Here is a 16,658-nt window from a genome sequence, read left to right as displayed (position 1 = left end):
TTATTTAGGTTAATTCAAGCAATACTTGAGGGCTACACATGCTATGGCAGAGCAATGTTTTGTCAATTATAAATATAATACCTATGATAAACATGACTTATTGTACCACTAGATGGCGCACATGTATAATTAATGAAACCGGTTCCTGGTCCATTATTGTGGCACTAAAAGCAATACGTTAGAGTCGCTGATCATAAATAACCTTTTTTAAATAGGTATTGGGTGTTGTGCACGACTTGCTCTGCTCAGTGAGCAGACATCCAGTCTTTTTGGGTCAGCTGACATGGACTATTGTAAAAAACGAAGAATAAAGGCTTGGCAGTTAATCTTCCGGGTTGAATAGCTTGTTGACACTAATGTTATTTTATTGCAATTTAATTATGCTCAGGTTTCCAGTGGGGCCAGATACGTCTGAATAATTTACTAAAGGCCAAAATGATTTGTTAGCGGGGAAATATATAGGTCTATACACTGCTAGCTATAGACAAATAGATATAACGATATAGGAAACAATTATATAGGCTACATATCAAATAAAAAATAAAGAATAACACACACACACACACACACACACACACACACACACACACACACACACACACACACACACACACACACACATATATATATATATATATATATATATATATTCATTACATTTTCTTCCCATATTATGTCGATTGAGAGATTAAAATATAGAGTAAAACGTAATTATTTACGTATAAATAACCTTGAGAGATTCTAATAGAGTGACACCTGGGCCTGGTGTTGACAGCGACTAATGCTTTGGACACTTGGCAACATATACAACAAATTACATGGCAATGACGAGGACTGAGAAGCTTCAAGAATCCTTCACTGTTCGTGTTATTAAGGAGTAAGGCATTTCACAATAACTTCCTCTATACATGTGCATTTAAGAAAAATACAAAAAGTCTTTGAAAAGCCAGAAGTGCTCATTGTATAAAGGTTTATCAAAAAAATTAAAGGGCTGGGCACCATAACACAAGTAGATTTCAATTAAACACACATGTTAGACGGCCCCTCACAGTACACCTGCCTTTAAGGGGGTTGCAGTCCCCTCCACTTGTCTTAATTCACATTAAAAGACCTCAATGAAAAGGTTCCCGTCCCACACTCAACTGCTTGATCTGGGCCGTTTGTAGGTTTTTGTTCGAAACACTACAATTACATTTCTCCTCCTTCCCGGAGATAAATTTAGATTTAATTTAGAGAAGGGCTTCAGCGATGCTTCATGACGTTGCGTCATGTTTTCAGGCTCATTTATAAAAAAAAAGCTGCATCATGGAGATTAGCTTTAATGAAAAGTCTTTTTAGACCCAGACAAGTGCAGCCACAGTTACGGCAGACAGAGGGAGAAAGGTGAAGGAGGACTTGGAAGAGGTGTATTCTTCCTCCACTGCGGAGACTGTTTCTTTCTTGGGGCGTCTGCTCCACGTGGACCATTTGACAAAGAACCAAGAGGCGGGGGAAATAGGATAAAGGAGGTATATATTAAGCTTTCTTTCCTCACCACTTAATTTCCTTGCCGGCGCGCAGCACGGCCCCAGTAATGAATGTAATTGCCGCCTTTGATGAGAATGCTATAATCTGGATCACACTTTACACAGGCAAACAAGACGGCCCCCTCCCGCCCCTCCCCCGCTCCTCCCAGCCTTTTATTTAACTTGGCAATGAGGACCCCGACAACGGCCCCCCCATCCCCACCACAACCACCTTCCCCCCGATTATGCAGAGAACAAGTGGCTTTTCATAAAGCCAGTGTGTCGCTCTCAATTGGCGATGCTTGGAACTGTCTACATGTGCACAAAGGATAGATTAGATATGATATAGACACACCAAAAACCAATTTCCGTGATTAATTTCCTCCGTGCCCTAAAAGAATGGGCCACTCTCGCCCCGCTGAATTTTATCTCTTCTTTATAGACAAACTTTCATCCTTTTTTCTTTTTTTCTGTATAGATGGGGCGAACTGATGGACATTTGGAGATGGACATTTTATTGACCCAAGCTTGACCAGAGCTGAGGGAACTGCAGGTGAGGACTGAACATAGAGGACGGACACTATATTCAAGGCGTTATACAGAAACAAAACGTCCAATATTTTTCCAGGATCAAACAATATTAAGCACTGATCTTAGAGCCTGCTCATGTCCTCAACGGCAACATGAACACACACACACACACACACACACAAACACACACACACACACACACACACACACACACACACACACACACACACACACACACACACACACACACACATTCATACAGATAGGCACGCTTAACAGCCATTTAATAATAGTAGAGAACAGATATCATGGGGCTTTATGAGGCGACGCGCTATAAAGCTGCTGTCACCTTAAGAAGTGGGAATGTGTCTCTGACTGCCTTATTACCACATTAAAGCAGCATTGGGGAAAAATAAATCCCTCCTCCTTGGTCCTCCAGGTCCACGCGGTTCTGTCCAATACTGCACACAGCTGAAATATTGGAAACAATCAAATAGACTGTCACAAGTGACAAATTATACTATTACTCCTCAAAGACTGTCATCCTTGAAATGTATTCAAAGCCATTTCTTCTTTATCGCTGAGTGATTATTCCTCAAAGCGGGCAGTTCATCTGTGATAAATTGGTAATCAATTCATTTGACTATCTAGCTTTGAGAGTAGCCCACGGGCCCGGGCCAGCGACGGTCACTCGGCTAACTGGCCGGGCTGTTTGTCGGCTGATGAACGACCGGCGCCTGACCACCTGTCTCTTAAAGCTTTATAACATCAGAAACAGGTTGCCGTCCGGACCCCATCAGGACAGCACGAAAGAAATTGGCCAATATTTTTGACTGAAGTGGCATTTCACCGGTATTTATTCGCTGGGCCCCGACTACAAAAACCACGGGCAACAAATAAAGAAGATGGTATAATAGCTTTAGACTGGCCGGCAACGCTCTCGCCTTGAAATGAAGTGTCCAGTCGTGAGTTATTGTGGCCAAACGTCATTTGTACAGCCTGAAAAGTGGGGACATTTTTCTACCTTGTCAGTCTGCGGCTATAGCTCATTGTCCTGAATGATGCCTCTGAACGCACAGTTGCCCTAATGCGAGCATTGCAGTCTGAGTGTGCGAGGGTAATGGATTAGCCTGTCCATTGGGGTATAATAAAGTGTATCCATTGGCACATCTTTAAACGCCAATGCTCTGCTGAGCTCTGGTCATACTTTAAGCATCAACCCGCAGCAAGACACACTGCTCACAATGAGGACGGCTTTGAGCTACACTTGGGTGTGATCCTATTGCACCTGCATTGCACCTGAGTACAAAGTAATAGCTGAATTTAGTATGTTGTCATAATTTATTTTATTGCAGAGGCATGAGTTTAGTTTATGCATGATGCACCTTTATTATTGTTAGTATTATTATTATTATAATTATTATTATTATTATTATTATTATTATTATTATTATTATTATTATCATTATTACTATTATTATTATTATTATTATTATTATTATTATTATTATTATTATTATTATTATTATCATATTATTATTATTCCTCGTATTAAAATCTTCCTGTAATAGATTACAAATATGATTCTCTCTCTATATAGATATTCAGCAATCATATACAACGTTATTAACATCTCTTTATAGAGGAAACACCCTTATATGAATCAACTCATTATAGCAAGTGTAAGTTAGCAGTTTAGTGTTGATCTAGAGGTAGAGAGGACGTTGTGGTCTGAACTAGGCGGCGCTTCTCTAAATGCAGAGGAAGCTTTAGATTAATGAGCGCTCTGCCCTCTGTGAGTATTGATCAAACCCCAGTCTGGCCAGGCCCCATTTCCATGCTGCTGCTCCCCATTGTCCCCCATTCGAACCAATGACTCATGACATCAGACAAAGACTTTACCCTTTAGACATTGTCAAGTTATTAGTATTATTTCGGTTCTCCTTAAAATGGCGATGCATTTAAAAAAAAAAGAAGAAAAATAGAAATAATGACACCAATAGTAAATTGGAATATTGCCTTTTCCCATAGTTCCCATAGCCAAGACCTAGTTTATAAATAGCATCTCCACTGGAGCCACTGCTCAGTGCTAAAGGGATTCTCTTCAGGGGTTGCATTTCTTTCCCCGACTGTCTTTGCAGCACTCTACATTAAACCCTTTAGACCTCATTTCACGATGATACCACAGTCCCATTCGGCCATCGCATACCCCAAGAACAACCACCACTAGCCCGAACCCCACCACCCTTAACACTACCACCACCCCCCACACCTCCAGCACCATCACCACAAACCCCCTCATCCCTAACCGCCCCCCGCCCCCAACCCCACCACCACCTCCACCACCACCCCCAAACACCACCACCCTCAACGACACCGCCGGCAACACCACAACCACAACCATCACCCCGACCACCCACCAGCCCCCATAACACCTCCACCACCCCTAGCACTACCACCACCAACACCACAACCACCACAATCCCCAACACCACCAGGAATCACCATCACCCACCAACCCTAACAGTACCTCGACCACCCCCAACACCACAACACCCCCCAAACACCACCACCCTCAACGACACCACCGGCCACACCACAACCACAACCATCACCCCCAACACCATCAACCACCATCCCCCATAACACCTCCACCAACCCCAACACCTCCCACAACACCACCACCGACCCCCAACACAACCAGTACCCCATCATCCATACCAACACCCCACCACCCACCATCACCACCACCACCACCACCACCCCATGTAGGACCTCCTTGTGCTTGCGCAACGTAGCTTGCCTGTCTCCCTCTCCCCTGGCCCAGGGCAGGCCAGCGCACTGCTGCTCCTGCAGGCATCGTTAGCCAGGAGATGATAATAATGGGAAGGTTGACTGACCCCTGACCCCCCTGGTATTGATCCTCCCCGTTGCATCCAGCTGGGCCCAGCCCCCGCCCCCCCCCCCTGAAAGCCAGTGAGCTGGAGAGGTGTTTAAAAAGGCTCCACATCCACTCTGCTACATGCTCATTACTTACTTCGTTTACCTGTGACAGTGACAAACCTGCCTGGCCACGCCACACTTTATTAGGGTCAATGTATGAGGCGGAGGCGGAGGACATAAATAAATAAAGAAAAAAAAAAAAGCTTGGTTCCTATGTGTGTATGTGTGTGTTTATATTGCACCCCCCCCCCCCCCCCCCCCCCCAAACACACACACACATTTCATACAGTATTGTCTGAGATGTGGGGTGTGTGTGTAAGCATGTTATGAGTATAGATGCTTGTTCTAAAGGGGAGGGTGTCCACTGCTCTGTCTTTGGCCTGTCAGGGCCGTTGTTGAGGGAGTTTATTTTGATATATTTCATTGAGCCGGAAAACAAAGATTGCCAATTTTTTGTCTGGAGTATTATTCCCTTTAGAAAGAAGGAACAAAACATCACAAACACAATTCCCGTGTTGCAACATCAGTTAATTAAATAGGGGAAGTTGTAGCTATTTTTGACATTCCGGAAATGTTTTAGCATTCACATGTGACAATGTTTGGGATTAATGTTGTCTCTTATGTGTGATCATGATTAAAATATTTCTTAAATAAAAAATGTCTTCAACCGTTTCCGCACCTTCTCCCCATCTTTCCTAAATCCTGCGCCCTGCTGAAGCATTGCCCTGGTCCCCCTGCTGGGGGCCCCTGCTGGGTGTCCCGCTCCACGCTCTGTCATTGGGCTCCACATCCTCCGCTGCACCTGTCCCCCAGCCAGCATCATAAAACAGTATTGGTTTCCGCTTGCTGTGCCTTTCCCACTGCACACCGGCATTTCAATCTTATCTCAATCGAGGAGGGTGACCCGCAAGACATAAAGAATTGGCTTTAAGGCTTTCAAAATGGGCCTAAATCAGTCGCGGGTCGCACTGGGGGGAAATAAGCGGCAAATGTAAGTAAGCATGAAATAGTTTTCATAAATAATCCAAATGACAACGGGCCTTCTAATGGCACTGGGGGGCTGTAAAAAGAATACGTTGCCAATTTTTACCCCATTAAAGTGAAATAGAAAGCCAAATACATAATGTTGCCGACGGAAGAGTTGCATTCTGGGGGCTTGTGGAGCGAATTCTGCCGCTGTGTCAGGAGATCGAGGTAACAGTTGAGTGTAAATGGAGGCCGTTGTGTACATATGTTGCAGTGATGTGATTGCTAGTTCTTTTAGACATAGCCCTTTCCATGCAGTAATGTTGAGAGTGTGTGTGTGTGCGTGTGTGCATGTGTGTATGTAGTATCTGTCTATGTGGATATGTGTGTCTCTCTCTTTGTATATGCGTCTGTGTGTTTGTGTGTCTGTGTCGGTGTGTGTGTATGTGTGTGTGTGTGTGTGTGTGTGTGTGTGTGTGTGTGTGTGTGCGTGTGTGTGTGTGTGTGTGTGTGCGTGTGCATGTGCGTGACGTGCAGTGCCGGCCTTGCTGCTCATGTTTCCTCTCATTAGGCAGTGCTGGCAGCTGCTGGAAGAGGCTGAGGAGTCATACTAATCAGCTGATTGTAATAGCACTATTTACCACCCCAGGACACAGGAGAGGGACAGAAGAGAGCAAACAAACATCAATTACTGTCTGTCAGCAGGAGGAAAGGGGGGGGGGGGTTACAGCAGTGGTAGAGTGCAGTGGTGTTCCTTGGCTTCTCTGCCGATCAAGAGGGGCCCCACAGGGGATGGGGCCACCGGGGGGCGTGGCCGTGGGGGGAAGATACAAGTATTGGTGTCAAGTGGGCCAACGGCATTTTATTTGTTGCCTGACACACCCACAAAAAAGGAAAAGTTAGCGAGAAGTGCTGCTCTTTTTGACACATTATTATTCATTTTTTGGTTTATTCAAATAATTTATGTCATTTAGTTCAGTTCTTAATTTAACATTTTGTCTTTGGGATATTGTGTTTATCTCTCAATTTTGTTGATAGTTGCATTTTTGCAGTTAAACCAAGGAGACAGCCGACGTAAAGCAAAATCGAGGGCGGCAGTTAAAATGCTATTTGGTTTTATTGGTTCGTAATGGGTGCTTATTCATTGTCCAATGTATTGACGTATTAGTAATCAATGCGGGCTCATTTCCAGCCAATGAGCTGCATCACAATCCATTTCCTCAAGTGTCTGAGTTTAGAAATTAACCCCGGCCCCTTGGCGTGCTTAGCATGAACAGGATGATCTGGTTTCTTTTTTAATGTGTTCAGTCGCATTACCATGGTGAGCAGACATCCCTCATGGCATGGCCCACTGGGCCCTGCAAGGTCTCTCTGCCTTCGCCCTCTCTCTCCCTGTCTGCCGAATTGAACCGGACCGGTCCCGGTGTCTGTCTGCTGTCTCTGTCCATTAGACCCAGCTGGGGGGGGAGTCAGGGTTCTGCTCACCTGCTCGACTCATTTCCTCCTCTGTTCTGCCTGTCCGGGTCTAGGGTAACACTTTCCCACCCCACTTTTGGGATCAGGTCCTCGACGGTAACAGCCTCCTTCAATTATGTAGCAAACGCAGATCATGGAGGATGTGGACAAGACGCTGCGGTGAGGAGCAGTGTGCATTTCACCAGGTCAAGGCCCGGGTTTCATGGCCACCGTCTTTAGCGGGCAGTGCTGCCAATAGCAAACCACAGCTGTTTAAATGTGGATTAAAAAACCTGTACCCTGGATAAGTGGGGTGTCAATCAGAAAGCCGTACGGTAGTGTTGATTGAACATTTCTAGATACAGCAGGGACATGTTGACCTGACCGGAGTATAGACATGACTTCTACCTTTGTTTGCCATGTTGCTGTTCAGATCTTTCACGTGGATCTTCAAGTGAAGGGGTTTCTTGTTGTTGTTTTTCAATACAGAATCACTGTTACAAATGCACATGGTATCAGCCGCATGCGTTTAGCTTCTTCAAAGCTATCTGTCCGTGTATTTGAACGAGTTGCCCCGGTCACTGTTAGATAGTGCCGAGGGGCCACTGAATAGCTCCTCGCCGCTTTCAACTCCTCCAAACGACCGGCGGTAATTAGGTCATTTGAATGGGACCGTTCTCCACTCCATCTGACACACTTTCCTCGCCCGACCAACAAATCAGCTGCGGAGAGGTTTCTCCAAATAAACGGGGGGGGTTAAAATGCTTTTTGTTTCCAGGTTACTCTTAAATCTCGAGCTAAAACCATGAGATGGCATAAGTAAACTAAGGAGGTCCTGTCAAAAGTGGCAGTGGGTTGTGTGAAAGGACCCGATTTTCTTAATTCATCCCTGAGGACCGGATCAGTCTATCAATCTGTTAAATTGGAAAGCCATTAGGTGGCCTGGTTTATGTGTTTCAAGCTGTTAACTAGAGGCTGATTGATTGTTGTTCCTTTGATGGGATATGCTGATCTAATCTCAGTGTGCTCGCATTTGCAATAAATTACACAATTCATTTCCCCCATTTAGTAGGGGGGAAAGCACACCTCCAGGCATAGCCGTGCTCTGCAGGCAAAAGAGCAGGGAACCTATTTTATGGTGCCATTTAGCCAGCAAGCTTTCAGCAATCCCAGCCTTCCTGCCTTCTCTCTCTCTGTCTCTCTCTCCCCCTCATTCTCTCTCTTTCTCTCGCCCTCCCTGTCCCTCAGCGTTCCAAAAAATCGAAGCATAATCAAGGTGTATGTTTAGAAAATTTATTGTTATAATTTCCCCCATAATCTCTTCCATTTCCCAGCCGCTGCGATGACATATATCATCATCTAAAGAGAGAAAATGGATAGCAGTTTAAAATTTATCGGTCTTTGATTCTCAATTATATGTGTTTATGACTTCATCTGTCTTCAGTGACTTCAACCTTTTCCATTATGGTGGAATATTATTTGTACGAAATCCATTAAATTCACAAGGCAGGACTCTAATGGCGCGGCTGCAGCGATTTGCAGAGGAAAAAGTTTTTGAAAGGTTGGCTTTAGCAAAAGCGTGGCTGTTATGACACAAGAAATTGCTTTATTGATGGTCTGCTCCGCTGCCTGTGCATTTGGCCATTTGTTACACGGCCCATATCTATATCTCAGGCTGACACTGATGAGAACCCCCCCCCCCCCCCCCCCCCCCCTTCCTTCTAGATAAGCCAGTTGTAATGACACATGCAAGGAGCCCTGGCACGGGCAGGTAAAAGTCTTGGTAGCTTGACGATGCAGGGCAGTTTTTGTTGGATGGTACAGGAAGTATATACAGAGGCTTGGCGCTTGAAGGGCCGCGACCAAACAGGCCATAATGGAGAAGTAAAACTACATCGCTCCCTATGACTGTTTCCATCTCAACCCCCAAAGAGGTAATCTCCTCTGCAGGGAAGGCTCGCCAAAGGAGCAGGAGGGGTGATAAAGGGATAGATGGATGGATGAAATGAGCACAGGAGAGATAAAGGATGAAGTAGAAGTATAAAGTATACTTGGCCACATGTAACCCTTATGGATTGTAGCACAATTTAAATTACATGTTTCTAAATTCCTCTTCTAGATGCCTTCTAGATGTATGAATTGGTGGCCATTACCTCCATGCGCATTGCTTCTCATTGAGGGAATAAATGGCCCATTCTACTCCCTTTAGAGTTTATTATGGAAGGACACACCAGAGCTACCCTCTGTCTGTCTTACTCGTTTGAAACCTTGATTGATTTCCTGTTTAGACAGAGGCTAATACAATTCCTTACAACTACAGTAAAGTGTTTCAGCCTAGATATTATTGCCGTTGTTCTATTGGCTGATGCAAGGGGGTGGATCAGGGAATCGCCAAAGCCTCTTTCCTAATCAGGCCGTAATTCAAGTCTTACCCGAGCCATTCGCCAATCAATACCTGCACAATCCCAATTAAGGCTTTCTGGGTCAACGGAGGGCCACCAATTTCTTTACATGGTAAATGTAATGCTTAAGTTCAGACAATTGCAGTGACCTTCACTGGTTTAATGGCGTCCCCCCAGCCACCAGGAGCGGCCAGCCAGTAAAAGCGCGAGAAGTTCAAGAGGTGGACACGCTTTACGCAAGGACTAAAAGGGTCTCACCTAGTTTCCTACTGCAGGGTATGGACCGGCTCATTGCTGCTGTTTTGATTCAAATCCAGAGTCGAATAACAAGTATTATAGTAGTATTGTAGTAGTATTGTGTAGGATGGGATGAAAACCCTTTTTATTTTTTAACCTTATCTGACTTTATTTTCATGTTACCTTGCCGTTTTTCTATTTCTGTTATGCAATGTAACTTGGAACTAGAAAAAACAATGATGCAAGCAACAGTGTTTTTATTTACCACGGGTTAGGTTCCCTTGGCATGGCCACACGTGATAACCCCTGGCTGTGGAGAGGACATGAAGAGGACATCCCAGCACCACACAGAAAGGCCCCGGTTAGGTTTGCATGCTAGGACCAGCTAGGAGAAATAGCAGATAAAGTGGCCTTTCACTAATTCCTAAACCAGTAGAAAGATATATGAGGCATAATTTGAAAAAAAGAAAAAGAACAAAACATCCCCAAACCAATACCATTTTATAGGTGCTTCTAGTATTCTGCCTCAGTGCGTTTCTCCCCCAAGCTTTGTCCAATACCACATCCATGTCTTCTATCACAATTTTGACCGGCCCGAAAAAAAGAAGGAATTCTCACAAGATATCAAAACAAAAATCTATATTTAATATGGGAGCAATTACAAAGCGAAGTTGGCTGCACAGAGCCATTGTCACCTGCGCACATTTTTCATCAAAGAGGTCATTAGACAATGATGGATGTAAACCTATAAAGTATCTAAACTGGACCTTTTAACAAACCACGAGCAATACTATCATTTCTCTAATAGAACCTGCTGACCGTGTCATTTGCCGCTGCCATTTGTCATTTTTCCTTTTGAAATAATCAATATAGGGGTGCTTTGAAATAAATAATATAAAAGTCAGAGTCACCTATGTAATGGGCCAACAAAAATAGACTCATAGAGCATTCAGAAAGCCAATAGAGCTCCAGGGGAAGAGCTACTGCACATGTGTAATCAATGCACACAAATCACTGTAGTTCTGAAGTAGTTTAGAGAAGCATATACTTATGACCCTAAATCTCAATGTTAAGAAACCATCATTTTTATGCCCAAGTTATTTCAGGCTGTAGTACAACTCATGAGGATCAAGTATGTCTTGAGTCAATATGTGCACTTGCTACTGTACTGTTAAGTATACTGTTTTTACCTGTATAAAATACTGAATGTGACAATTGAGTACAATATTGGATTTTAAATTCCCATTAAATAAGGTCAATCAGATTTTATGCCTTCCGTTTTTTCTCAGGCAAATCCACCGTAACTTGTTTCATCGTTAATTCCATAGATTATGATATCATTATGCTTTTTTTTCCTGAATGTATTTACACAAAGACCATGATCTTCCAAATCTATTATTATTGACTATAAATGCACATCTGTTCTTGATAGAATCAAATCCAATGCAGGGTCACTAACAGTCCCTTAACTCAGTCGTGAACTGAGACACTGAGACAGGCTGTAGCCCTACACAGGGGAAGGAAATTAAACATGACAAATTGATTATTTCATGTATTAACTATAGGTGGATTTATTTATTAGTGGTTGAATGAAGGGCTGAAATAAAGAATAGATTAAGTAATACATAAAAAAAGGATGGATATATGTGGGTGGGTGGATGGACTTATTAACATATGTAAGCTTTATTCCTAATTGGTATTAAATGCTTTGAGGGGGATTTGAAGTCTTTAGTGGAGCCTGTAATATCATAAGGTCATCCCTGATCCCCAAAATCAGCGAGAACACTTCATTCAATGTTGCTGAGAACATAGCAATTCTATGTTTTAAATGCTGCAATTAATATCAACCCAATTTAGTTATAACCCAATTGGTAATATAATATGATATGCTATTAATAATAACAGCAGGACAGCAGCAGCAACAACATGTATGCAAATGTAATGTATCTACGGACAGAACTAGAAATATCACGCCAATAAAATAATTTCCCTCTAGATTACAGGTACAATACGGGTACTGCAGTCCAAACCCACAATATGGGAGAGGTTTGTCTCCGACCTCCTTCCCAGACTCAAAGCTCATGTGGGTTGCCAGGTTTGGGACATTAAAACACTTGAGCAAGACACAAGCTGATCTTAACATTATATTTTGAAACTGGTTGATCAGCTAATGTTTAGCCTTTCAATTAATTTATACTTTGTTAGTACTTAATACCATGAATTACAAACCAGCTAATGTGGTCTCCGTCTTGAAATAAATCCGGGCTCTAATATGTCTCCATCTTTCAAAGACAACGCTCTTTCCGTCAGAGTTAAGGTCATCTCAGTTAATCCATTTATTTATTTGCTTGCTTCAATTCATCCGGAATCATACGGGCCACATTGGCCCATGCCCAGGGGCCTCCTTAAGAGAGGGCCCTTGTCAATGAAAAAACAGAAAAAAAGAAATGGCTCCACGGAAATATGACACAAAGCTTGACCCATTCTATTATCCAATTAGTTGGATAATTATCCGTTTTAATCAGTGTTTTATACAGTTCATGTGCTTTACACCCACACTGGAGCTCGGCTGCTCAGGCAGTTCTGACCTGCTCTTTACTGGTGTGGAAGCACTAGGTTTGATGTTGTATCCAATGGTCGAAATTTGGACACTTGATGTATCTAACTGAATTGCATTCAAGTTCAGGCAATTGTTGACCAAACGGTAGCTATAGGCAGATATGCCACGGCCTAACGTCTTGCCAGGTTTGTATCAAAAAGCTTGCGATCCCGGGACTCATGCAGGTGATTGCGTCTTTATTTCCCTGCATTACATCCCTGATTCAGAGCGTTAATATCAGTTGAATATCCAATATCTTTCTAATTTAAAAACTAAGGGAAGGGTGCCCATATAAGCTCCAGTTCCCAGGGGCCCCTGGGGGTACAAATCCAGCCTTACTTCCATGACTGCAGCCCACTGTGTTTGTGGGCCAATTTGTTTTATATCTGGCAACCCGGGGTACTCTGAGAATAGTGAATCATAACACGATATTGGAACCATATTTCAAAGGACTGAAAACTGGCTGTAGCATTGGGGTCGGAGTAGCCAGTATTTCGATTTAGTAATCCTTTAATGATCATCTCTGATGAAATAGGCGTCATTTTATGATTTAGTACAATAAATGTGTAACATATTGGACCTTTACAGCCTCACCAACACCAGCCAATCATCACATCTTTAAACAGCCAGGGAGGCATCTAGTGATGGCCATCCAGTTTACCTGGGGCAACGATGAACAGGTAACCATAGACAATAATTACATCAGAGTCACACGAGCTCTGCAACGGGGCTGCCACCAAATAAACCAACACGTGCTAATAAGCCACACATGCTCATCATCCAATACGTCCTCTCTCATTCGTAATGACCCCTTCAATTATTGGCCTTTATTGTTTCCAATGATATCGCTGTCATGAGTGTGGTCATCAAAGGGACTGAGTTATAAACTGCTACATTTAACTGTATCATTAAGGTGGAAATTCTTAAAGAAAAGGGAGTGTGATTAAGGGGTTTTAAACTCCAAAATATCTTTTTTGCATGATTTTATGTGCTCTATAATGTTTACTATATTTTTGAACTACCAAAAATATATTTTTATTCCCATCCATTCCATCTATTTTCTCAGAATCAAGTATACACTAACATAAACACACGCACACACACACACACACGCACACACACACACACACACACACACACACACACACACACACACACACACACAAGAAACACACAGACGCACACACAGATGCAGACACACACACATATAAACACACATTGTGTGGAATCTGGTGTCTTACCCCTTTATAGCCCATAGAGAGCGCTGTCTTCTCGTTATTACTCCACCTCCTATTTTAGACATGTTTTAGCGTAACGAGTCAATTAATACCAATGAGTGAGCATATGTAATGCATTTAAAAATAGTGCCGTCTGATAAATAAATCAACCAAATTGGGTGGATAAATGATTCAACTTCACAAGTGGTAAATCAATGAATTAGAAATGCCCATGTAATTATCCTATTGTTGAGATTAGGAACAGATATTTCTGCACTTTTTAAAGCGTATTTTTGAGCCTAGAATATTAGTAAAATCCATGGCTCTATTCGGAGCCAGGCATTTGGTTAACAAGGCCTCATCCACCCGCATTAACAAATAAGGCCAGGAAAGTCCACATACATCGGCATACACTTGTACTATAAAGACATCATCATCTATAGATAATGTCTTCACGGTTTTAACCGTGAAAGTAGTATTATTCATTTTAATATGTGTTGTTATTAGACCGACGAATATGTCGTCGTTGGTAGTCGGAAAAATGTCCTGAATTAAATCAAAAGGTATGTTATTATTATAAAAGAGCTTGTGGTTGTTGATTCAAGGAAATAACTATGGTTAACCATTTTGAAACACAATATATGCTGTATGTATTATCACCCACCCATATTCACAGTCATTTCCTTTAATTTCTAACACCAAAATTAAATTTAAAAAATAACCCTAAAGAATGATGCCTAAAGATTGCCCGCATTTTTTTAAATTGCATTTCATATTCCAATAGTCTTAGGCTATGTGGGAAACTAACGAACTCGATCCAGGTGTTTTTATTAATTCATTTGTATATTCTGTTCTCCTTAGGGGTGTTAGTGTGTGTGTGTGGGTGTGGTGTGTGTGTGTGTGTGTGTGTGTGTGTGTGTGTGTGTGTGTGTGTGTGTGTGTTATGAGTGTGCGTGTGTGCGTGCGCGCACGCGCGCGTGTGTGTATAAGACTTGTTGGGTCATCGTTCGCACAACAGAGCGCGTGCTCATTTGCTCCCTAATTGGACTATATAAGACCAATAACCGACGAGCGCTTATTGCCTTCAGCTAGCGCGCCAAGTGAGGAGAGGGCGGACTTAAATTTGTTTCCGCGTAGGATCTTTTTTACTCACTCTCCCGGCTCCTCTCTCCACCAGTCGCTCTTCCTCTCTCTCTCTCTCTCTCTCTCTCTCCTTTCTCTCTCCCTCACTCTCTCAACTCGCCGTCGTTCCCTTAATCCCATTTGCCATTGTACATGCCCAATAGCCTATGCTTTCCGCATTTAACTTGGATGACATTTTTATTTCATCATTAGCATCAGACACAAGACTGACACACTGGACACGGTTGCGTTGCGAACAAGACGCCATGCAAGAGCCTGGGATGATGAATATTTAGCTATTTTTTCTAATATTTTTTTTACGTTTAACATTTTTGGCCCGCATCTGTTTTTAAAAGTATCGACCTCCGCGGCGTAATCAAACATTCAGACATTGCAGAAAACACTGCAAGTTTTTTTGTAGTCCGGTCCTTTGCCACTAGGTAGCATTCCTGCTACAGGCTTCTACTTTTTATAGTTTTTTTTCCCACTGTGGTCAACGGCGGTCAGACCGCTTCCGCGAGAGACATGCCCGAGACGACGCCCGAGACGCGCGCGCCGGCCAAGGACTCGCCGTTCTTCATCAAGAACCTGTTGAACTGTGACAGCAAGCCGTCCAAGCCCCGGCCCATCTTCGCGGCAGCTAGGGCGGCCCTGGAGGGTGGCTTCTCCTTCTCCTCCCACGTCGGGGACTTCAGCTTCCCGCGATTCGAGCTGCCGACGCAGCGGTTCGCGCTGCCCGCGCACTATCTGGAGCGCGCCTCGGCCTGGTGGTACCCCTTCCCCCTCGGGACCTCCGCTCACCTGCATCGACATGATGGTACGTTTCTTATTATGAAGATCTATATATATGTATTTTGGTGCAATGGTTTTTGGTTGACGACAGTTGTTTATTGATTGGACCGCGGTGGTTTTGTAAAGTATTTGCAGTGCAGTGCACCATGTCCGCTTTAAATGTGTCATTTAGATTTAAAATAGAGGCTACCCGAATAATACGACTTTGTTTTTGCACTTTAATGTCGCTTTTATTGTGAATATTATATGAGCAGTTATCAATTATTGATAGAAAGATCAATAAAGTTTAGCACGTGAATAGAAGATGTATGCTGTTTGAAAACCCCATGGCCTGTACGACTCAAGAAGATTATACAACACCTCCAAACACAAGTTTATTAATATATCTCTCCTTCTGTTCACCCTAAAGTCACCGAGAAGATGGTCGTGCGGGAGTCCTCCCCGACCTCGGGCACCGACCGGGACTCCCCGGACCTGCTGCTCAAACCGGACCCAGACGCCCGGCGGGACGACGACGACGACGATGACAACAAGAGCGGCGACGAGATCATCCTGGAGGAGAGCGACTCGGACGAGGCCAAGAAGGACCACGACGAGCGGCCGGACGAGTGGAAGACGAAGCGGGACGAGGACGACGGGGGGGCAGGTGGCGCGGACAAGAAGCCGTGCCGCAAGAAGAAGACGCGCACCGTGTTCTCCCGCAGCCAGGTGTTCCAGCTCGAGTCCACCTTCGACATGAAGCGCTACCTGAGCAGCTCGGAGCGCGCCGGCCTGGCCGCCTCGCTGCACTTGACGGAGACACAGGTGAAGATCTGGTTCCAGAACCGCAGGAACAAGTGGAAGAGGCAGCTGGCCGCGGAGCTCGAGGCGGCGAACCTGAGCCACGCCG

At 43.8% G+C, this 16,658-nt stretch overlaps 1 protein-coding gene across 1 annotated transcript in view; it reads left to right on the top strand.

Moving 5' to 3' along the window:
* The first annotated feature begins 15,024 nt into the window (after window positions 1–15,024).
* Window positions 15,025–16,658, top strand: part of hmx3a (H6 family homeobox 3a) — a 2,694-nt gene continuing 1,060 nt past the window's right edge. Inside the window, exons 1-2 of the mRNA XM_079758980.1 lie at window positions 15,025–15,794; window positions 16,179–16,658. The exon at window positions 16,179–16,658 is cut by the window's right edge and continues 1,060 nt beyond it. Coding sequence (XP_079615106.1) covers window positions 15,503–15,794; window positions 16,179–16,658 — 772 coding nt within the window. The 5' untranslated portion in view covers window positions 15,025–15,502. The remainder of the gene's footprint in view (window positions 15,795–16,178) is intronic.

Source organism: Pollachius pollachius (assembly GCF_949987615.1).
Source record: "Pollachius pollachius genome assembly, chromosome: 2".
Lineage (NCBI taxonomy): Eukaryota > Metazoa > Chordata > Actinopteri > Gadiformes > Gadidae > Pollachius > Pollachius pollachius.
Note: the sequence above shows the minus strand (reverse complement) of the source record. Positions and strands in the feature narration are given on the sequence as shown.